The 24,169-nt window shown below is 32.8% G+C and overlaps 3 protein-coding genes across 3 annotated transcripts in view; 1 reads left to right on the top strand and 2 right to left on the bottom strand.

The window, feature by feature from the left end:
• The window catches only part of LOC135139394 (pre-mRNA-splicing factor ATP-dependent RNA helicase PRP16), a 55,405-nt gene that overhangs the window by 9,807 nt on the left and 21,429 nt on the right, over positions 1 to 24,169 (top strand). The window lies entirely within an intron of this gene.
• Positions 4 to 24,037, bottom strand: LOC135139398 (uncharacterized). The gene is made up of 4 exons (XM_064069612.1): positions 23,902 to 24,037; positions 7,240 to 7,557; positions 3,606 to 3,883; positions 4 to 223 (listed from the first exon to the last, which is right to left on the bottom strand). Exons 1-4 carry the CDS (start codon positions 23,921 to 23,923, stop codon positions 155 to 157), a joined length of 687 nt encoding a protein of 228 aa, XP_063925682.1. The 5' UTR covers positions 23,924 to 24,037; the 3' UTR covers positions 4 to 154.
• LOC135139397 (myb/SANT-like DNA-binding domain-containing protein 3) lies at positions 10,584 to 12,606 on the bottom strand. The gene is made up of 6 exons (XM_064069611.1): positions 11,869 to 12,606; positions 11,404 to 11,794; positions 11,237 to 11,344; positions 11,074 to 11,160; positions 10,927 to 11,013; positions 10,584 to 10,848 (listed from the first exon to the last, which is right to left on the bottom strand). The coding sequence occupies exons 2-6, from the start codon at positions 11,792 to 11,794 to the stop codon at positions 10,595 to 10,597; spliced, it is 927 nt and encodes a 308-aa protein (XP_063925681.1). The 5' UTR covers positions 11,869 to 12,606; the 3' UTR covers positions 10,584 to 10,594.

Genomic DNA, 24,169 nt, shown 5'->3' with positions numbered 1-24,169 from the left:
AAGTCTTAGTTATCATCGATTTATTAAAGTTAAACCCTTCAATAAACTTGACAACTTTACATATAAAAAATAAGTCATCATGTCCATATAAAAGAAATAAATAACACAGTCTTAGGAGGTAATACTAAATTAACTTTAACTTATATCTAGGTGGTTATTTAGCTGTCAGACTCCTGATTTTTAGGAAGAACGTGCCGGTGTTCCACCTTAATCCGTCTGTAATCTGGAAAAAAATGATTATGATAAAATTGAGACTTTGCATGTTATTTATTGTTTTTTTTTATCTCGTGAAGAGTATTCAGTCGGTGATATGGCGCCGAAAGTTATCTGTCTTATCACTTTATTTTTTTCACACGTAATTTGTTATCTGATATTGTTGTGGTGCAACACTTGTGCTCAATAATAATGCAAACCGTATACTGGAATCGAGTGGTTTATCGTCCATTTGATTATGATTGAGTTTGGGTAAATTAATTCGAAACTGTGACTCTGGAACTACAATTAGTAACGCACTGAGTCAGTTGGTCGAGATTAAATACGTGCACATGTGCACAGTTTCGTTGATTTTCTGAATAAACACGGATTTATCATGACTGAGTTAGCAAAAACTGCAATACGTCTAGTTTTTAGTTTTAGCAGCGATCAAGACAAAGCAATAAAAATTATTTTTTAAATTGAAATGGTTGTAATTTTTAATTGTGTAAATTGTACAGAGTTTGCAAATGTGAACGAACTTTACTAATGAATGTCATTACAATTAATTGAAAAGAAATTGCTTAAAATTGCAATTTGTTGTAGTTTGTGGAAACGCCACACTTTACTGTGTATCTCGTCAGTATTAGAATTCTACCTATTTCAGAAAAAAATTAAAGTGCGCTTCGTCACAGAATTTTTTTATCACTCATGTGACAATTTGTGATAATAAATTAAATTTCTTTGTCACTGTACGTAAATAAATGTGATATTGAAATCCAAACAAAAGCACTACAAAAAAGAAATTATAGCAAAACCAGTTCATTGTCAAGATAAAATGTTTAGGCTTTGCCAGTGTGAAGTTGATTGCAGTATGTAGAAATTTTCAAATTCTTTGATAGATTTAACTACACAGGATATTTCAACTTAATTGATAAAATGCTTAAGTCGTTTTCATCCTAATTTCATCATTGTTGTCTAAGTCGCTTGTGACCGCTTTTCGACAATTATGAAACAATCCGTTCATTAGAAATTATGATGAACCGATTGTTTAAAGTACTTTTGGGAGGGATTTTAATTGACACAAATTTACATTGTATATTACTGAATACAAAAATTTACACAAAATACGACGTAAATAAGCATGAATAAGGATTTTTTAAATTTTCCTTTAAACAGAAAATTGTGCTAAAACACTTTTTCATTCCGAAGATTATGTTCAGAATTTTTGTTATTGTATACATAATATATGACGTTGTATGCATACATATGTAAATTGTTTCTTTGTAATATCTTGAAACAGTAGGAGATCCGGTTAAATAAAAAAAAAAAAACCGCTAATTTGAAGGAATTAATATTAATTTACAACATATCTGAAATACCTGAATACGTCTAGAATTTTTGGAGCAATAGTTTAATATCAAAATATTACTTATATATATTATTTATATACATATCCATGATTTTAAGAGTCAATTTTAGGGTAAAAACAAATAAAATAAGTATATGTAACTAACAAAAACTTAGATAATGAATGTTTTTTTTAATAAATCAATTTTTACCTTGACATTTATTTATTTTTTTCATTTTGTAATCTCATTCCGGAAAAATACTATAGGATGATAGAAAAATAACCTATTTGTTCGATGGTACGTTGTTAAGAAGGCGCTGCAGAACTCAAAAGAAATGGTTACTCAATTTTTGAAAACATTAAACTTCAAAACTGAAAAATTAACTTCGTATTTTCGATAAAAATTGTCAAAAATACTATCTCAAATAACGTGAATCGTATTCTTGTAAATTATTATTAAATTATTCATAACTAATTGTTTAAATGTCTATTAGACGATTGAACATTGTTAAATCTTCAAATTTAACGTCCAATATTTTCAAGTTTGGTGCAGGAATTTTTGCAACCATTTTTTTGGAGTTCTTTAAAGCGTTCTTAACACCGTAGTATCGAGCACTACATCATTTTTTCATCACCCTGTATAATTATTTTTTTTAAATTTAAATTGAAATTTTTTCTTTTGGAGAAGGAAGAATGTAAGTAGACGTCTATTTAAGAGCTATGATTTTCCCGACGTTTTGACTTCTATTTTACAAAGCAATGTATCTAGTTTATTTGTTTCTGAAAATAACATTAAATTGGCTTTATAAATCTATTGTTACCTTTATGTTTTCTTAGTTGTAGCCGAAATTCTTATAGTTTCTGTACAAATTTGACACTTAAATATTTTATATGTAGTCATTTCAAACATGCCTCGATGCTCGAGCTGCAAATTCCATACTCAGTCTTCATAACTGCATTGTCATCACTTGATATACACATAATCAATTGCATTACGGATAGGAAAAACCATTTTGAAATCGCATTGTATTATAGAGATACTAATTTAAAATTTTGGTTTTTATTTTTAGTTAATTTCTAGATTAGCGCAAAGTTTATAATACTGAATAAAGAACATCAGTTTTGTTCGATGTTCAAGTGGCAACTTCACAGGTGTATGATGAATCTTTAGTCACACCAATCAAAATTAGTTTATTTTTTTATTTTTGGATATCATGTTTTTAAATCGAATTAAATGATATAGTTAAAAAATTACTTAATGAATCGTTAGAGCAATAAAAACAATTGGAAAACAGGAGTCGTAGTGCCAAAATTTGCCGCACGTCCTTTCAGAACTTATACTTAGTTGTTGCGGAATAAAACGAAGGTTTGCATTATCACCGAGCCGCTTAATTTAATTTGAGGAAAAATATTTAACGATTACTGGAACCAGTCCAGACATTGTAGCAAAAAAACAAAAGTGTTTTTCAGACAATAAAAAATAAGTTAATTACAACGTCAAAAACATTTGAATCATCTGAACTTGAAAATAGTACGTCACTAATTGTGCAATTAGTCGCTAAAGATTCCAGGTGCTGCCAAATTCGACGCACGTGAAAAAGATCAGAGATGTGACGACGTCAAATGTCAAACATGACGAATCTGTTATTTCTGACCGCGTCGACGACAAACCGCCAATAATAAACCGAAGATCAAAAGCGATTTTCCCCGTATTTGTTTCTTATTACAACAAATTGCGTTAATTTGGTAATGCGTCGTAGACGTTAAACTGGGTGGTTTGTTTATGAAACGTCACTTCTGACACAATTAACATAATTAGATTAACTTAAGCTTTTGTTTTCCGCTACGTCTCTGGCTCCCGCGACCTTCAACTTGGCGTCAAACATTGCACAAATTGACTTGCAAATGACTTTTTTCAACGGTTACGATAATTTTTTCAGGGGAGACCTTGACGTTTATCACGGCACGAAAATTGCTTATCGTTTATCACAGTCCAGTTAACGTCGCGACAATTTCGAGAATCTAATCTTTCATTGTTCGTGCGATTGTTCTTCTTACTAACCTTTCTCATCCTAACGTTGGTAGCGACAGGTCCGTATCGACAATAGTAGGCGAAATGCTCGGTGTTGTGCCACTTCCTTTTGGAGTTTTCGGCTGCTGTGATTTGACTTCGGACCACGTCTTCGGCCAATGGAGTTTCCGTTTTGTCGGATTTGTTGTTGATTTTGACGGTGGTCCCATCGGGCCAAAATTCGATGAGCTTGCAGGGCAGGACTTTGAATTTGCCCTTGCATTCGGTGATGGTGTAGATGGTCAGGTACTCAGGGTTCTTGCTTTTTTCTGCAAAATATACACAGTGCAGGATTTTTAGATCTTTTTGGCTGAAAAAGAAGGTTCCCGTTTCCGTCTGTCTGCCATTTGTGGTCTGTGATTTTACTAGATAAATAATTTCCGAAACTACTGGAAGGATTGTTGAAAATTTTCGTTTATTTCAACATTTCCCAAGTAAATCCTACTTAAATTTTTATAAAATGACATGCTGTAGTTGTTGTTTATTATTCCGCCCTTATTTTTTACCGTAGACAGCGACATTTTGAAAAAACAATCAAAATTCTTAAATAACATTGCTCTGAAATTTTGCAGTGTTTTGAGGTCATCGTAAACATGAAAATATATACACTTGTAGTCTATAAATCCATTGATATTTTTTCCAATGGCTTATACAGGGTGATCAAAAAAAAAATGAATTAATAAATTAACATATTTTATTGGTTAAATCAAAAGTAAAATGTTACATAAAATTGGAATTCTCCATCTTTAAAAATGGTGGAGCTGTTAATGTTTCAATATTTTTAATATAAAAAAGCAAATATTTTGAATATAGTTGATCAAAAAACCCTCGTGTCAACTTCTTTTTTCTTAAATAACATTTTTATATTTATAAAAAGTATATAGTATGTTCCATCTAAAAAAGTTAAACTTTAATGTTTAAGAGGAAAATCCTGTATGTTTGAAAATATAGCCCTAACTAAACGAATTATAATAACTTTCGTCCACAATTTTTTTGTCGCCTTGTCGCTATTTTGAGCATCAGATCCCACTGTTGCACAAAAGTGAAGCATTTTATTTCAAATTTCATCTTTACAGTACTTCCCGTGTGTAGGCTGTCTTCTAGAAATAGATCACTTCTGAAATTACTGGACAATTTGTTGTGAATGTTCTTATGTACTTTCCGAACAAAAATTTGTCTGATCATCCCAATCAACAGTTTGATGACGTCATCATAAACCTTTGCGTAGTAAATCGTAGGTATTTAAATTTTATAAAATATTTCTAACTAGTGGTTTATTAGTCCACTCTTATTTTTACCTTTCACATTTAGGTTAAAAAAAATGTACACAAAAATTGACGTCATCTCAAAATGTTGCTAGATAAATCTAAAACGTTTAAAATCTTATGTGTCTGCATTTGTGGCTTATGAATGCATTTATATTTTTTTACAACGGCTTACACAGGGTGACTCATAAAAATAATTAATTAAACAATTTATTTTATTGATTAAATAAAAAATCCTGTTATGGAAAATTCCAAGTCTCTATCTTTAAAAATGGTGGAGCTGTGCATTTTTTAATATGACTATTTTTTAAATTAATAAATTTCGTTAAGAATTTTTTTAGCCCTCTTGTTTGTATTTTGAGCGTCAGATCCCACTGTTGGACAAAAGCGAAGGCATTTTATATAAAATTTAGTCTTTACGAAATGTTTACTTTCCGAGCGTAAGCTGTTCTCCGTACGTAGATAATTTCCGAAATTACTGGACCGATTGTTGTGAATTTTTTTATGTACTTTCGGAATATAGCCAACAAAAATTTGTTGAATCATCCCAATTAACAATTTGATGTTATCTAAAAATTTTGCGTTGTCAAACCTATTTAAATTTTACAAAATAATATTTTTATATTTGTGGTTTATTAATCCACCCTTAAAAAAAAAACAATTATACACAAAAATCGACGACGTCATCTCAAAATTTTTCTGGATAAATCTAAAACGTGTAAAATATGTGTCTGCACTTGTAGTTTATGAATGCATTGATATGTTTTACATTGGCTTATACAGGTGACTCAAAAAAAAATTAATTAACCAATTTATTTTGTTGATTAAATCAAAAATCCTGTTATAACAAATTCCAAGTCTCCATCTTTAAAAATGGTGGAGTTGTTAATTTTTCAATGAGAATGCAAATATTGTGAATAGTATTGATTAAAAAACCGTTGTGTCAATGTCACTTTTCCGTTTTTTAGAAAATATTAGTCCTAACTAAGCGAATTATAATAAATTTCGTCAAGATTTTTTTTAGAATTCTTTTAATCGCCTTGTTTGTATTTTGGGCATCAAATCCCACTATTGGACATTTTATATCAGATTTAAGCTTTACAGTATTTTTACTTTCCAAGCGAAAAATGTTCTCTGTATACCGATAATTTCGGAAATTATTGGATTGATCCTTGTGCGATTTTTTATGGACTTTTGGAGTATCGCTAATAAAAATTTGTCTGATCATCCCAGCCAACAATTTGATGACGTGTCATCTAAACTTTTGCGTCGTAAATCCTATTTAAATTTTACAAAATAATATTTCTATACTTGTGGTTTATTAATCCGCCCTTATTTTTTACTTCCACATCTAGGTTTTTGGAAAACACCAAAATTGTATACATAAATTGATAACGTAATCTTAAAATTTTGCTAAGTAAATCGTTTCTAAAATGTGTAAAATATTATTGTTGTCATTCATCAGTGCACCTATATTTTTTAGAACAGTATATACAGGATGTTTAAAAAAATAACGAGGAAATTTATTTTATTTATTGGATCAAAACCGGCCTGAAATTCCAGAAACGCAATGTTGGTGTTATTGGTTTTACACTTTACCTATCGAAAATAATACATATATTTGTCTCTACTAAAAAATTGATGACTTTTTTATTCACTTAAGGGTTACAATAGAAAAATAAAAAATTCGCAGTATCAAAATTTTTACAAGTAACTATAGCTTTAGAACTATGCTATTTTTCGCATATATTTAAGAATCACCCTGTATATCACCTATCAGTTACAGTAAAAAAATGAAGATGTTATTGAATTGAATTGAAAACACGAACGAATAAAATTATAATATTATAAAATGAGTGCATTTATTTTCAAAGAGGACTGTTATTGTCGATGAGGCTAAATAATGGCTTGTTTGTTTTTCATAAAAAAAATACCGCAAAAACCACAGTCGGTTAAAAACTGACTTGCGGTTCTTTTTCGAAGTATATAATGATAAATAAACTGCATTAAACCGTTCTAGATTTCTTCATTTATCTTTGAAGTAATTCATCTAAAACATTGGATTTGTTAGTGTTCTTCAGAGGCGTGGGAAGTTCTGGCTAAATAAGCTTAGACCATGTATGTCCAATTTGAAATATAGATTTTTTCAGTCTTAACAGTGTAAAATGCCCTTCAAAATTTATTATTTCTTGAATAAATACAACAAAAGCGCCTCACTTTCCTAACCGCCTTTAAATTTACACGACACTGCGAAGTTAATCATTAGGTAACATTAAAAAAAACCTGAACTTGGCGTAATCGCGATTATAAATTTGGCAAGACGACACGACTTTTGGCGCGCTGTCCAGGCCAGGACTTACCGTAGCTAGGGGCCCAGATGGCGACCCCGTACCTGGTGACATCCTCCTGCTTCTGCTCGATGATGAACCCCGACTCCACCACGGCACAAAAAATGTTCATTTCGGCGTGCGTGAACCACTTGGATTCGCGTAGCTTCTGGCCTATGACGAAGCTGCCGGTCCTCTTCACGGGGTCGTGCCGCATCTGGAACATGCCGCAGTTGCTGTTGATCTTCAGGTTGCCGTTGCTGGTGGAGATCTTCGGGGAGCCGTTACTCGTGCTGTTCGACCTGTCTCTTCGGCTCTGCTGCCTGTTGAGATGGATGTTGGCCAGCGTCTCTGTCATCATGATTGCAGAAAAAATTAGCACTTTCGGAGCGCAAGCGGCGGTTCTAGGTGTATCGCATCCACTGATATGTTTATGTCGCTTGTTTAGTATACAAAGACCGTACGAGTGCTTTATCTGCGAGATAATGGATTGTTGTAAATATCGCCATGTGATTCTCGGCGAAAATTGCGCGGTTCAGGTGCGTGGAGGAGCGTCGGCTCGCCGTTGCACAACACGGACGAAATGTAAACAAATTGCACTGGAGTTTCGGAGCAATTACGTCGACGGAGGCAAAAACTTCGACAGAGCTTGTGTGCGAAGTTTTAAAATAGAAAAAGTGACGAGCGCGAGCGGCAGGCGCCAATGCGGATAATTATCAGTGGCGGCGCGGGTGGGGGCGGGGTGGGCAATTGAGGAAAATCACAAAAATTAGTATGGTTCGAAGCAATGTCGGACCGAAAATAATATCACTAATTGGTGCGACAGATTTTTGTAGTTTGATTATTTTTCACTGATTGTGTGTATCAAAATCTCTAACATGTAATTAAATAAGAGATTACGAGCTTGTCGAAATCAGATAGAGATAAAAGCGAAAACTGTACACGTGAAACTATAAATTTTGGAAAAATATAGACCAAGTTTCTACATTAAAGTCAGCTATTTTTTGAAATCCTACTGCCCTTTCAACAGTTGAAGTTGATTTATTTGAATTAATTGATTTAAATATTGCGCAGATCATAGTTTGCTCATTTTTAATAATAATTGCTTATACAATGAGATCAGACTGTTAGCTTATGTATTGTTTTATCAACTTTCAAGATGAAGGTCAATAGTGTTAAGATAATTTATATGATATCACCAGTGCTTTGACAGCTTGAATAACTGAAAAAAGTAGTAGATATTACTGTATGATAAATACATTCAGTATTTATGGAAAAGAACTACAGAAAAAAAAATTTTAATGTTAGATAAGCGTTAATTGTGGGAGTCATTAATAGTTATACAAAAATATACAACAGATATAATTTTGCTTTTAAACTATGACGTTATAATTTTTTTAGACAGAATAACATACATTTTCTGCATATTTGAATAGTTCACATTCCATGGTCTTATCTTTTAAGTTTTGTAGGTATGTACTTGCGTACAGTTCAACTAAATTTAATAGCATATTAACCGGCGATAAAAAATAACAAGGACAAACGTACTAATCGCCAAGCTTTTAGAGTCCTTAAATAATTATATTTGGTAAGCTTTTAATTAAGATTCACTTCTTGTAGTTTGGTGTCGATAATAATATCATTAAAAAATTTTCGCGTCTACACTTTCCGTGTAATAAAATTTGGTAACTTAAACATTTGTTGTGTCATTTGTGCGGTTATCAGGAGTATTACATGTAGGTTTAACTCTAATAAAAGTATCCAAAAGCAACAGGAAGTGTCTCATTTTATTTCATAATAATGCATATGCATGCAACAAGTGGGTTAAAAGCGTTATTACCGCCTTAAGTGTCAAAGCTTGCTCACAGTGAGGTGCTAACCGAGCACAACAAAGTTTTAGGGCACGTGTAACGTAAAATTTTTATTTATAACTTCAGAAATTGTATGAAAATGTATTAGAAAGTGAATGAGATAAAAGTGTGATAAAAGTGCTGTCACTTACGAGTGTAAAGTTTGCTGACCGAGTTGTGTAATCATTAGAGTATCGACTTCAATTTTATTTGTGTTAGAAAGTGATTGTGGAAAAATCTAACTTATTACCTAGCAAAAATCAGTGGGATAATTTTAATTTTGTTCGAAAGATACTGTGTAACGTGCCATTGCTTATATATTGAATTTATGAGGAGTCCGCTGTAAATTTTTATGAAGTTACAGTCGTAAACGCACTATATCTTTGCCGAACTTTAATAACTGTGTATTTTCAACACATTTTCAGAATCTTTAAAAATCAATGTCTCAGTTATTTATGGAAATTTCGGAACGCGGTTTTCATCACGGTGTGGAGGCTGGCAAGTCCCAGAAAATTGTATAGTATTTGTATATAATTTGTATTTAATTACTTCCAACCAGTATCACCCCGAAACTTTCTCTTCGTCCACCTGCATGTCGTAAAACCTATCTTTTGTTCACCCTTCCCAGTAATACTTAGGCCCGGTTTTACAATGCAAGCTTAAGCGAGGTTCAAAGATAAGCCTTGGTTCAACTGCAGTTGTCCGTTTTACAATACATAGTTCAATGTTAAACCGCGCTCAAACGAAGGCTCAGCTGAGCGCTGATGTCAGGGTGGTTTAAGCTTCGCTCAACTGTCCATAACCTCAAACGTCTGTGCTTTATCGTTTTGGTGGTGTGACAGCATTATAATTGAAGATGCAAAATTTATTAGGAGTATTTAACTGACGATGAAGACGTTTTAGAAGTGATAAACATATTAGAACCGGCACGTATGCGACGACCAAAAGTTTTTCAATTGAGAGAAAATCACTTTGAAAAGTGAAATGCTGGGGAATTTTTTAAACGATTTCGTTTTTCCAAGACTGGCGTACGGTTTATTTTGCAACAAATACAGGAGCAAATTACATGGCGAACGGAAAGAAATCATGCAGTATCATCGGAGCAAATGCTACTTGTGACTTTACGTTTCCTTGCCACTGGATCTTTTCTGCAAGTTGCTGGTGACTTTATAGGGATTAGTAAAGCAACAGCTTCTCAAATAATTAATGTTTTGGGGTGTGGAAAAGACGCTTTCCAGCATTGGCTTTTGGAATTCGTTTAAAAATGTGTAAAGTAGAGGCAGTGGTTGTGGCAACAGCAGTTTTACACAACATTGCAATTATTTTAAATGAAAAATAACCGCCAGTGGACGCAGAAGAAGAAGCAGCAGTGAATTTTGTGAACGATGTTCTAATTGAAAACATTGGAGAATATAGTGGCAATTATAATCAGAACAATTTTGTACGGAACCAGTTCATCAGAGAATATTTTACTAATTTGCATTTTTTGATTTTGTTTTTAGTTGCAGTAAATAATAAAATGTAATGTAATTATTTATTTAAGTTTTATTATTTAAAATATTAAATTTTTGGGCAATTAATATTTCAATCTTCATTTGGTGTTCTTTCTTGATTACTTCTAATTCAACTGCAGCTTTGTCTCTCATAATTTGCATTTCTAATTCATGTTTCTCTTTCATGGCTTTTAATTTAAACTCTTGCTCCTTTTGGATGTATTCCTTTCGACTTAGTTCGACAAGTTCTTTGGCAGCGGCCCATTGCTCTAACTTATCACTTGTCTGGTTTCCTTTACCTATACAAACAATACATTAATAAAGTTTTAAGACAAGTGGCAAACATTTTTTAATATAAATATATATACATATAATACCTCTATGATATGGAGTGAGTGCTGAAGATTTTTTTTGCTTCAACATTTTGGGGGTGTATTTAGCCCAATTCCCAGTTTGACCATTTTCTACAAAAATAACCATAGGTACAAGTCAAAACTAATTATTTGATTATTATTAATGTTTACCACTTTCTTTATTGGGACAACTTATTTTATCCATAACAGGCACTTCTCTCGACATTGCTCCAGTTTGATCTTTTGGCATAAAACAATCTGAAATAAATAATAATAAAGAAAAAATAGTAAAAGATTTCTGAACAAAGTGTATGTAAGAATAAAAAGTATTTACCATCATTTTCGTCATCAGAGAGATTATACATTGATGTACATTGTTCTTCCAAATGGGCAGGCGTGGTGATGAGACAACCAACATTTATCCCGCCGTTACTTTGGAATGCTGAAAAGCATCAACATTTTAATTTTACAATACATATTATTCATAAAAATACTTCTTACAGGTTGTTTCGGAATCGCCATCAAATTCGCTGCTATGCCCCATTAGTCTGGCCCCGAGAATTTCTTTTACAGCCACATCAACATCGGTGACCTCAATACTTTGTTGTGACCCTCCCCCAGTACCACCGACATAGGCTTTCTCGTCAGCAAATTTTTTCGTTGTCCTCTTCTTAATGCTATCGTACTTTTTTTTCAAAACTTTGTGGTCCCGGAAGGTCGGGCCAGATAAAGAATTGAACTCTACTTCAATTTTCTTCCAACACTGATTTTTTTTTTGATTTGCATCAGTGTTGGACAATTTACACTCCAGAATATTTTTATACTTGCTCACTAAAGATAGGAGCAGGTTTTCTTCGGATTTTGTAAAATTCGGAGCACGTGTATTACTCATCTGAAACGAAATGTTAAAACCATCATAATCATCTACTTTTAAGGAGCAAATGTTATATATACAAATATACGTACCCCACAAACGCAGAAAACTAATTACTTTGCAGAATTTACCACAAATAATTTATAATAATGTAAACAACTTCGAATCGGCGTACACAAATAATGACAACAAAACAGACCCAACGTGGTCTCAACTGTCAGATTCTCGGGTGCGCGCTACCAACCTAAGGAAATTTGTGGCTCAGCTGAACCGGACGATAGCGGTGTTTGTAAAACGGACGCATGAATTGAACCTCAGTTCAGTTGAACTCAAGTTCAGTTGAACTCGTGTTGAACCGGACATTTGTAAAACCGGGCCTTATCCTTCCAAGATTTCGAGTACCTTCCTAGAACTCTTTTGACACAACTGTTTTCCATAAATAACTGATATACTGATTTTTTGTTTAAAATATGCGTTGAAAATCTCATACAATTACGGAATTAAAAAAAGTTATGGTAAACCATTTTTGACAAATTATATTTAAAATTTCATAACAATAAGTCTATTAATAATGGAGATGTTATAATTCTGACTATGCATTGAACGTCTCGCAACAGAAAAACGTAAAGAATGGTCTTAAATAACACTGTAACGGTAACAGGTAATAATCACGATAGGGACGAACTTTTAAAATTTCAATCCGCCCTCCTACATTTTCAACAAACCATAGTAATGCAAAAAATATTTTCGGATTTTTGCTTTTCCTGTGTCCAATTTAAAAAGAAAAAAAAATGTGTTTGCTTTAACATTGTTTTCGAATATTGTGTTATACTTTATACTAGACAGTCTTTCTAAAAACTTTTCAAAAATCTGAAAAAAAATAGTGTCGTAAGTATAATTTTAAATGTACCATATTAGAGCTAGGATATTAAGAACGGATAAAAAATTTTAAATTTGGAAAACGGAAAATTTTAGTTTATTTTTGGAAATTTTCCTCATGGTTTTTGCCACTATAGAAATTTAGACACTGGTCAGGAAAGATTGTTGATTTTTTTTCGGAAAGGAAATAAGTAAAAAAAATTGAAACTCGATAATATTTCATGCGTAGTGTCTAGAGTTCTGTAAACTGAAAACAGTGGCGAAAACGGCGTTCCGAAATACGTGTTAAAAAATTTCAACAAAACTAAAAAAATCACAATGGAGATGTGGTGGGTGGGCGGGGACCATATTTTGCCTTTTTTTTAATATACATAGTATTCTTAGAACAACACGATACTCAAAAACGTATTTTTTAATTTCTTATAAAGAAATAAGTATTTTCCAGTTAAGCTCCGGCGAATAAAAAAAAAACATCACAATTGAGATAGGGCGGGTGGGCGGGGCGTATATTTTTCCTTTTTTTTTTTTTAATATACACAGCCATCTTTTCACAAGAAACTTAGAACATGGTTAAAATGGCACATTTTTGCAAGGAAATGTGGATTTTGCAATTATGGGGTGGAAACTAATTGCAAAATCGATATTTCCCTATACAAATTTTCCATTTTAAACATGTTTTAAATTTCATGTTGTGAAGAGAATTCTACACATATTAAAACAAAAAGGCAAAATGTAAGCCCGCCCACCCGCCCTATCTCAATTGGGATGATTTTTTTTATGCACCGTGAACAAAGGGGACAGAGCTTAACTGCAAAATACTTATTTCTTTACAAGAAACTAAAAACATGTTTTTGAATATGGTGTTGTGCAAAGAATACTATGTATATTAAGAAAAAAAGCAAAATATAAACCCCGCCCACTCTCCCCATCTCAATTGTGATGATTTTTTTTATTCTTAGAAACTTAAAACACGTTCAAATTGTATTTTTTTAAGGAAACATGGGTTTTACAATTAGGCTCCGCCCCTAGTTCGGCCAAAGAATGAAAACTTCATTACTATTTGGATCAGGGCAGGTATGGGAGAGGCTTAATTTTTGGCTTTAATTTTTTCTTAATATGTATACATAGGAATTCTATGAATAACACGAAACTCAAAAACATGACTTACTTGGTAATTTCTTGTAGAGAAATAATAACGATTTTGCAATTAAATTCCACTGCCTTGGCTCTCGATGAATAAAAATAAATAATCACAACTGAGATAGGGCGGGTGGGCGGGGCTTATATTTTGCATTTCTTCTTAATATACGTAGTCGTCTTTTCAGAACATGAAACTTAAAACATGTTTAAAATGGTAAATTCTTTAGACAAATTTGGATATTGCAATTAAGCCCCGCTCCTCGATCTGACAACAAATGAAAAATTCATGACAATTGAAAATTGAGGTCGGGGCGGGTATGGGTGGGGCCTAATCTTACATTACATTACATTTTGCCTTTTTGTTTTAATATGTGTGAAACTTAAAACATGTTTAAATGGAAAATTTGTGTAAGGACATATCGATTTTGCAATTGCGTTCCGCCCCATAATTACAAAATTCATATTTCCTTGCAAAAATGTTTTAAGTTTCTTGTTGTGAAAAGATGGCTATGTATATTAAGGAAAAAAAAGGCAAAATATAAGCCCCGCCCACCCGCCCTATCTTAATTCTGATGATTTTTTTTATTCGTCCTAAGCTGAGGGGCGGAGCTTAATTGTAAAATCCTTATTTTTCTACGAGAAATTACTATGTGAAATATATTCTTAAGTAATCGTGTTATACAAAGAAAACATAAGTGTATTCATTGAAAAAGAAAACCAAAAAAGAAGCCCCATCCATTTTATTGTAATTTTTCATTTCAGGTTTCGCAACTGTCTTTAGTTTACAGAACTCTAGACAATACCCAGGAAACATCTTTTTTTTATCGGAAAGGAAAATGTCTTAGAGTTCTATAAGCTGAAAACTGTAATGAAAACCGCGTACTGAAATATTGATTTTTAAAATACGGGATAACAAATTTCAACAAAACTTAAAAAAAATGTTGATGGTAAACTGTTTTAAAAACACTGCCATTGTGTTATTTATGGCAATTTGTGGACAAATTGTATTTAAAATTTCATTCTGACAATTGAAACAACGGGGCCATATTAATGAAAAAATATTTTTGGATTTTTTGCTTTTACTGTTTCTTATTTAAAAAGAATTACAAAAATAAATTTTGAAAAAATTATATTTGCTGTCACACTGTTTTTAGATATGATGTTTTATTTACTATATAGTGTCTCTTAAAACTTTTCAAAAATCTAAAAAAAAAACCTGCCGTAAGTGTAATTTTAAATGTGTCATAGTGTCATATCTATGTATTTTTTTTTTAATTAGATATCGTATCTTAGAATGTTCTCCAAATAAAATATAAAATATTTTATAAAAATTATAAAATATATTTAGTATTTATTATATCTTGTACATTTGTAATACAACTACGGTATTATAGTTTTGTAAAAGTTAAAATTTTTATCTAAACTAGATAGGTGTCCCAGTTAAAACACCGCATCTTGAGAATTCTGTCAACGCTGTTGCTTTTAGCCTAAAGGGGAAAGCGTAATTTAGAGCATTGCAAATGATACACATACGGCGTCAGATTTGCGACGCAAACGTATTTTCCTTTAAATTGCATATTTTTGATACACGATTAAATTGCGATTACTGTTGTTGGTTTTAACTAAAATCACACACATGGTAGATCTTTATAGACCATGAACAAGTTTAGCCTCCTTTTTATTTGAATTTAACAGTGATTAAAATATTGTAATGAGAGAGCAATAAAAACACGATAAAAGGCAGCCATGGATTTTTGCCAGTTTGTCTTTAATCATTGCATTTTCAAGTCAAACTTTCAAATTGATGGTAATCTGACAAGACGAAAGTTCAATCAAAGACAAATCCTCAAAACCCATGGCTGTCTTTGATCTCGTTTTTTATTGTTTTCTCGGTATAATACTCCATAGTTCCAAATGTTTGGTCTAAAATGTGACACTTCGTGTTTTGCCGTAAATGCACACAATTTTATTTTTAAATTTGAGTTTTTCTTGTCGCTCAGAAGTAACTTGACAATCAAATTTGTTTTCAAGACATTGTAAAACCCAAAGTAGGCCTTAATGTAGTAATTTTTGATAGAAATGTTAAAATTAGTAAGATATATAGTATATTTTTAAAAGTAGGGAAGGTAAATACACTCGAATGTTAGACAATTATTGAAATGGGCTGTACTAATGAGACCAAATGAGCTCGAAAGTACAACTTTGCATTGAATTAATTAGCCATTAGTCTAGCCATTCAGTTGGTAATTTTGATAATTAATAATTAATTTATGAACTATATTACGTACTCTGAACTTTGCTTTCACATAATAACAAACGTCAAAAATAGCGACGAATTACTTTTTTTAGTAAAGGATTTAAAAATATCGAGTGGGTTTCATTTAAATATGCACATGTAAATTTTAACAGTTTGTATAATATTGTTACTGTTAAGTAACAACTTTCAAGTTTTTTTTTTTGTGAACTACAAAGAATTATTCACTAATCACAAAATGCAGATTTAGAAATGTTTGGATCTTTTTATTTTTTTTTCTGAGATCATTTAATTTTTAGCTTGTTCTTTTTTGTCACAGACGGCGTCAGATATTGAAATGTCAAATAACATTGATAACAACAATCATAACAATACTAATAACAAATTAAAATTTAAAGTTTCCCATCCTACCCAGCATAAATCGTCACCGGCCGCCACTGATAACAACCAGTCAAACATACTATCATACTTTCAACAATATACGGCGTGCTTATCGCGGGATTATCGCGCTACTGTTTAAGAGCTCCTCCGAGGCGCCTGTGCGTTTCACGAAATAAACAAAAACAGCCCCCTGCCGACTTCGCCGATTAGTTCTGACGCTGTTCGCGAGAGCGACAGAGACGGACTCACGTTTCGGACATCCGAGCGTCGCATGTGGGAGGGGCGGCAGATTTCCAGCGTGGAAATGTAGCGGACGAAATTTTACGGTCAGCGGCTTTTCTTTGATGCTTATTTTTTTCTAATTTTGTTGTGTCGGAATGGCAACCCACTTAATTGGGCAAATAAAAAATAATAGTACGCGATCCGAGTCGTCCTTCGTCTTATCAGCGTTGTGAAATTAAGGTTGCACTTTTGTTGTTTGATGTTGCAATCGCAATCTGAGTGTTATCTGCAAGAGCGGGCTTTTGCAGATATCGGGGTCTTGAGTGTGTAACAGGTATTTAATGGATGGGTTGTTGTTGATTTAACCCGAGTCCGTATTTAAAATAACACCAGATGATAAATGGCGCTGAATCTGGTTAATGTGGTGTGGATGTTTAATCCTAATGTGTACACATGAGGCCTGTGTTTTAAAAATAAATGAACTGCTTAACAATACATTGACACTATCGTTGTCCGGAAGTAATATTGCGTACTTCTCTGGTTTCATTACCATTGAATAGGAAAGGGGTTTTAACGCGAGAGCTAGACAAGTCTTTAACACGAGGACGCATTGTACATTTTTCCGAATTAAAATTCTAGTGTAAATCCTTTAAGGATGTTTGTTCTAGTTACGCTTTGAAAGTTGGGAACTACCCATCGTCTGTTATTGCTATGGAGCGGTTTATCAAGCTAAATAGTGCTCGGTACGCTACAAAAAGTAATTAAACTGATAGTTGTTAAAATTGGCGTTGAAGATTAATTTGCACATGAATCATATTATCAATATAGGTGTGCATATGTCGCAATTAATTTGAAACTGTAACAACTAAGAGGCGTCCCACACCACGTGACTTGCAAAATAAAACCTAATGCTGGTCCAAAGACCAAAGTAGGATTTATAAACTTGCTTTTGACGTTGAAGTTCCCGTCAACTATGCGCTATTTAAAGGGGTTGTAGACATGTCTTAAGTTTCGTGTTGTCGAAATAAGTCTACAGATATTAAGAAAAAAAAGGCAAAATGTAGCCCCGCCCACCCGTCCTATCACAATTGTGAAGATTTTTTTTATTCCCGTGAGCCAAGGGGGCGGAACTTAACTGAAAATTCCTTATTTCTCTACGAGAAATTGAAAACATGTTTTTGAGTATCGTGTAGTTCAAAGAATACTATGCATGTATATTAAGAAAAATAAAGCCATAGATTAGGCCCCACCCATACCCGCCCCGACCTCAATTTTCAATTGTCATGAATTTTTCATTTGTTGTCAGATCGAGGGGCGGAGCTTAATTGCAAGATCCATATTTGTCTAAAGAATTTACCATTTTTAACATGTTTTAACTTTCTTGTTCTGAAAAGACGACCACGTATATTAAAAAAAGGCAAAATGTAAGCCCCGCCCACCCGCCCTGTCTCAATTGTGATGAATTCTTTTAATCGTCGGGAGCCAAAAGAGCGGAATTTAATTGCAAAATCGTTATTATTTTTCTACAAGAAATTATCATGAAAGTCATGTTTTTGTTTCGTGTTATTCAAAGAATTCCTATGTATATTAAGAAAAAATTAAAGCCAAAGATTAAGCCCCACCTATACCTGCCCTGATCTAAATAGTAATGAAGTTTTCATTCGTTGGCGGTCTTAGGGGCGGAACCTTTACAATTTGCCTTTTTGTTTTAATATGTGTAGAGTTCTTTTCACAACATAAAACTTAAAACATGTTTAAATGTAAAATTTGTATAAGGAAATATCGATTTTGCAATTAGGTTCCGCCCCATAATTGCAAAATCCATGGAAAAATGTACCATCTTAACCATGTTTTAAGTTTCTTGTTGTGAAAAGATGGCTATGTAGATTAAGAAAAAAGGGCAAAATATAAGCCCCGCCCACCCGCCCTTTCTCAATTCTGATGATTTTTTTTATTCGTCGTGAGCGAAGGGAGCGGAGCTTAACTGCAAAATCCTTATTTCTCTATAAGACATTAAAAACATGTTTTTGAGTATCGTGTTGTTCAAAGAATACTATGGATGTATATTAACAAAAATAAAGCCAAAGATTGGGCCCCGATCTCAATTTTCAAATGTGATGAGTTTTTCATTCGTTGTCAGATCGAAGGGCGGGGCTTAATTGCAAGATCCATAGTTGTCTAAACAATTTACCATTTTAAACATGTTTTAAGTTTCATGTTTTGAAAAGACGACTACGTATATTAAGAAAAAAGGCAAAATATAAGCCCCGCCCACCCGCCCTGTCAATTGTGATGATTTCTTTTAATCGTTGGGAGCCAAAGAAGCGGAATTTAATTGCAAAATGGTTATTATTTCTCTGCAAGAAATGTAAGACATGTTTTTGAGTATCGTGTTATTGAAAGAAAAAATTAAAGCCAAAGGTTAAGCCCCACCCCCACCCATACCTAAATAGTAATGAACTTTTCATTCGTCGGCCGACCTAGGGGCGGAGCCTAATTGTAAAATCCACATTTCGTTACAAAAATTGACAATTTTAAACGTGTTTTAAGTTTCTAAGAGTAAAAAATCGTCGCAATTGAGATGGGGTGGGTGGGCGGGGTTAATATTTTGCCTTTTTCTCTTAATATACATAATATTCTTTGAACAACACGATACTCGAAAACATGTTTTTAATTTCTTGTAGGGAAATTAGTATTTTGCCGTTAAGCTCCGCCGTGTAGGTTAACGGCGCATAAAAAAATCATCAGAATTGAGATAGGGCGGGTGGGCGGGCTTACATTTTGCTTTTTTGTTTTAATATGTGTAGACTTCTTTTCACAATATGAAACTTATGAAAAGATGGCTGTGTATATTAAGAAAAAAAAAAGGCAAAATATAAGCCCCGCCCACCCGCCCTATCTTAATTCTGACGATTTTTTTTATTCGTCGTAAGCTGAGGCCCGGAGCTTAATTGTAAAATCCTTATTTTTCTACGGAAAACTACCATGTGAAATATGTTCTTAAGTAATCGTGTTATACAAAGAAAAATTAATGTATTAATTCAAAAACAAAACCAAAAGAGATCCTATCTGTCTCGATCTCAATCGTGATGAATTTTTCATTCGTTGTCAGACCGAGGGGCGGAGCGTAATTGCAAAATCGATATTTCCCTATACAAATTTACCATTTTAAACATGTTTTAAGTTTCTTGTTGTCGAAATAAGTCCACACATATTAAAAAAAAAGGCAAAATGTAGTCACAGTGTAAGAAAAAAAAAGAATCCCACGAGGGGATCGAACTCGTAACCTTCGCGTTATTAGTGCGACGCTCGGGCCAACTAAGCGAATGGAAGGTTGTCCAATATCCCTCTAATATGATTATAAAATGTTTAAGAATTTTGCTTTTTTTTACGAAAATTTGGATGCCAGGAGTATCAAATCAAGGCAGTTTCATAAACCACAAATATATTATGCCATTGTGTTTGATGATTGTGTTTCTGTTCAATTTTTCATATTAATGAAGTGATTCTTCTTTATTTATAAACTAAATTCTATTAACATAGGCTCATAAAAAAATATTCGAAATGTCTTATTTTAGTTGACTCACTCTGTATAATTAAACAGTATCTGCAATTAGTGTTTGTGAATCGTGAAAATCATGTTGCGAATTTTGTAGAGTGAAATTAAAAAAAAAACACCATGCAAATTTTGGAAAGAAGGGAATGAATTTACATAAAAATTAGAAAACTCACACCTAAATATTTGTAATACTATTATTGTAAAAAAATACGATATACGTGGAGACTTCTGTTATCACCATTTTTTTTTCTCTAAAGTTTCTGAAGTCAACGAATTCCTGTCAGAACTTCCCAACTACTGACATGAACATATTTAATTTTGTTTAGCATTTAAATAATATTTTTTAAGATTGTTTTAATAAACACTCTGTACACTACAATTCAACTTTATCGATAATACAATAAATTGCATCGTTGTTTATCTATCCATAAAATATTGCAACACATATGTTTAAAATAATCTTAATGTGAGTTTTTACTTCCCGAGCATAAGCTGAGGAAGTGTAGTAATTTTTCTCGACGTTTCACAACCCCTAAAGTACGAAAAAGTAGGTCTCGCATCTGTTTGTCGCCTGCCTCTGTCGATTTTTATTATGCAGATAATCTCCAAAACTACCAGACCGATTGTTGTCAAATTTTAAACGTATCGCTAAACAAAATTTGTCTGTTAGTAAACGCCTCAAAAACTTAGTTGTTGATTAATTTACATTTGTTTTATACGACAGCGTGCAAAAATATTTACTAAAAACAACACCTGAATTAATCTTTTATCCACGCCGAATGATTATGTTACACATAGGTTATCATGTGATCAAGATAACATATAATCTATTAAATCTGTTTGCAGGTGAAAACGCATATTTGTGCTACCTGTTTTCTACCATGTGATGTTTTAAATTTCTGCTCTAGTTGGCCATGACGCGTACGTCAGCAGCACTATTGACATAAACATCATGGCCAACTAGAGCAACTTAAAAAACATGAATACTTTTTCTCAGTGTGACTCAATCTCTCAAGATTCATTTATCTTTTAAAAACACTTCATATATATATATATTTTTTGTTTTGATAAAGTGAAGTATTATGGGTTGCATATGATTCGACCGTGCGTCAAGAACTCGGTTAAATATTTAAACAAATCCTCAGACAACCACACTTGTTTTCCACAGATAATTCCATCGGGAAAATGAACTTTATCAGTTCATAACAACAAATAAAAAATGTTATGGTACGAAGAATATGACACATTGTTTGTGCTTACCAACGTCTATGCTTTGTCTATTATGTTTTGATAAAGATAATTTAGATATTTACTGCAGGTGTAGACCGTAGACGTTAAAAATGTATACGATCGTCAAAAAATAAACTTTACCTAATAAAGTGTTATGAGTCATTGCATTTTCTAATTTATTAAAACGTAATAGTAATAAATCATGGTCTGGGTTGAAAGTTCAGAGTCAATTTTGTCACATTAATTGTTTCTATGTTCTTGCCAAACCACTCTTGATTCAATGAAAAAAAAATGCATACAAATTTTACGTGGGCTAAATTTTAGACGTGTGACATAATAGTAATCTTAATGTTGCGATTGATGGGTGGCGTGGGTTCTTGATTCATAGTGATCGAAACTCCACAATCAATTAACTATGATTTGTGAATTTTGCTTCATTGTTACACGTTATAGAACTGTTTACTCAGTCTTAAGACCATTTCTAGGGCGCTTCTTTTTCTTGAGTCTTCCGTCACCAGAACTTCCTCGACTCCTACTTGTTGTTTATCTCGACCTTGTACTTGCTTACTTTGTTCTTTATAGGATTAGATTTGTTTTTTCGTGTTGTTGCATTTATATTTGTCTAGTGTTGCAGTTTGCGGAAAAATTATGTCAAATGACAGTTCTTCGATTCTTCGTCAACTAGTTTCTGGTAATCTAAATAAATTTATCTCTATTCGTTCTTAGTTGGATCTTTTAGAACGGCTTGAAATTCTGTATTGTTCGAGTATTTGGAGATGTCCTGTTTGCCGTCCATTTCCGATAACCTACTTATTGTACGCTATCTCTTTTGTACCATGATAGTGTTCCTGTCCAACAAAAAGTCTACAGAACATCGTCATTATCTTCATTCTGCAATTTCGTCCTTCGATCTGATCTATTTTTATCACGATAACGTTCCTTTCTACCACAGTGTCTAGAATCTCCATTAAATATCATTATCTTCATTCTTCAACTTGACCTTTTTTTATTTGTGTCTCCTGTCGTTTCCAAGAAGAACGTTGTTGAAATCACGTGAACTAATTTCTTCCTCCAATTCTAATCTCATTGTGAAGTTGAAAAAGAAAAATTCTCTTTGACTAAAGAGAACTCTTTTGATCTTCTCAATTTTTCTCCAGAACGCTCTCGACTATTCCATTTCCAGCTCATTATAACGTAAAACAGGTCCGATTTAGTTTTGATTAACGTCACAGAAATTTTCAAACTATTCTTAGAACATAAAATCATACAATCATGACCCAGAATCCCATTAAATTTGTTATTATCAGGATTGTGGATGAGTTTACAGCTTGTTTGCTCAGCATCAAAAAATTAAACAAAACCTTTGGGAAAAAAAAATCGTACTTTACAACTTTGTTTAAACGTTTAATAATATTTGATAAGCCATTACGTAAGTCATCTTTTTTAATTTGTATTTTTTTAAGAACATCGTTAGCTGATTACATTGTGGACAACAATCAAATATCGATTTAAGTCTATTTTTGGTACTTGTATCTTTACACTGTAATAAAAATGTTATCAACAATAAATAGATCAATATATCCGAATGAAATTTAAAGTGATAGCAGTATTTTTAAATAAACATACTTTGTTTTGAACCGCAAGATGTGTTTTTGTGTTGGATAGGAATTTCTTGGTGAATCAGAACAGAAAGAAACCAACGAATGTAGGAGTAAAATATTTTATATATAAAAAAAATGCCAGAGTAGAAGTTGGAATTTCCGAAATTGACTAATACAATTTGATACGCCATACATGCCACAAATCACTAGAATTTATTGTTTGCATTTAGCTATAAGGCGCCTAACATGTTTTTACAATTTGACGATAAGATTGCATTAAAACTTGAATTATCTTGACAATGAAAGGGGCTCGTCTTTAAAAGTGCATACAATGGTATCAGTTAAATTTGCAGTAAACAAATTTTTCTAATGTTGGTGGTGTATTAAGCGAGACGAAAAGCCACATGACATAACAATGTGCGCGCCTAGTAATTTTCCGATGGTCTGTCAAAATAAAAATAACAAAATTTACAATGTCGATTTATCAACGTAAAAACGGATTACCGGGCTTATATAAGTCAAAAATGATAATACATGATAAAAAGTCCAAAACGTGACTTTTTTCTATGGTAATAAACGAGTTAAACTATTTTCGTAGCGAGGCGTAGGCGGGGCGTGCAGGATATCCGCACCATAACCACTTTAAGCGAAAAACGAATAATTTTAAGCTCGTATACAAAGTGCGCAAATTAGTCGATATTTTTAATTGTGCGATTTTTTTGAGACCCGTCAAGTGCGATAATTTAAATTTGTAAAATAACTGATGGGTTTATTGACTTCAGCAACTATCAAAGTTTAATTACAAAAACGAATTTTTCGTATCAAAAAGACAAAGCAAGCAACTCTGACCCACACTTACCCTCAACGTAAGCATACTCCATTTGTGGAATTTTTAATTGAAAAAACGTCAACTGTGCAAACTCGGTTTCGAATAACTAAAACGTACCAAACAGCGAAGGACTTTCTTCGAGAATGCTCGTAAACAATGAAAGTGCGCGGTTTTTACTTATCTGTGGAACAAGCCAACGCCTATAGAGGGCACCAGCGAATTTATTTTTATTTGATAGTAATTTGTTTTTGTTTTTGCGATATTATTGACTTATGGGATTTACGAGAGATAATGCAGC

This window comes from Zophobas morio, unplaced genomic scaffold (genome assembly GCF_036711695.1).
Source record: "Zophobas morio isolate AGI-343-1 ecotype UQ-CSIRO unplaced genomic scaffold, CSIRO_AGI_Zmor_V1 ptg000031l, whole genome shotgun sequence".
Taxonomy (NCBI): Eukaryota; Metazoa; Arthropoda; class Insecta; order Coleoptera; family Tenebrionidae; genus Zophobas; species Zophobas morio.
This window is presented reverse-complemented; position numbering and strand designations above follow the sequence as displayed.

Bases quoted from the DNA above. Each gene is read 5' to 3' on its own strand.
- LOC135139397 (XM_064069611.1), bottom strand. From the start codon at position 11,794: ATGAGTAATACACGTGCTCCGAATTTTACAAAATCCGAAGAAAACCTG. The intron at 11,161-11,236 runs GTAAATACTTTT...TATTTATTTCAG, and splicing joins CTCTGATGACGAAAATGATG to ATTGTTTTATGCCAAAAGAT. The intron at 11,014-11,073 runs GTAAACATTAAT...TTATTTTTGTAG, and splicing joins TTGTCCCAATAAAGAAAGTG to AAAATGGTCAAACTGGGAAT.
- LOC135139398 (XM_064069612.1), bottom strand. From the start codon at position 23,923: ATGGAGTATGCTTACGTTGAGG. The intron at 7,558-23,901 runs GTAAGTGTGGGT...TCATGATGACAG, and splicing joins GGAGTATGCTTACGTTGAGG to AGACGCTGGCCAACATCCAT. The intron at 3,884-7,239 runs GTAAGTCCTGGC...TATATTTTGCAG, and splicing joins CATCTGGGCCCCTAGCTACG to AAAAAAGCAAGAACCCTGAG.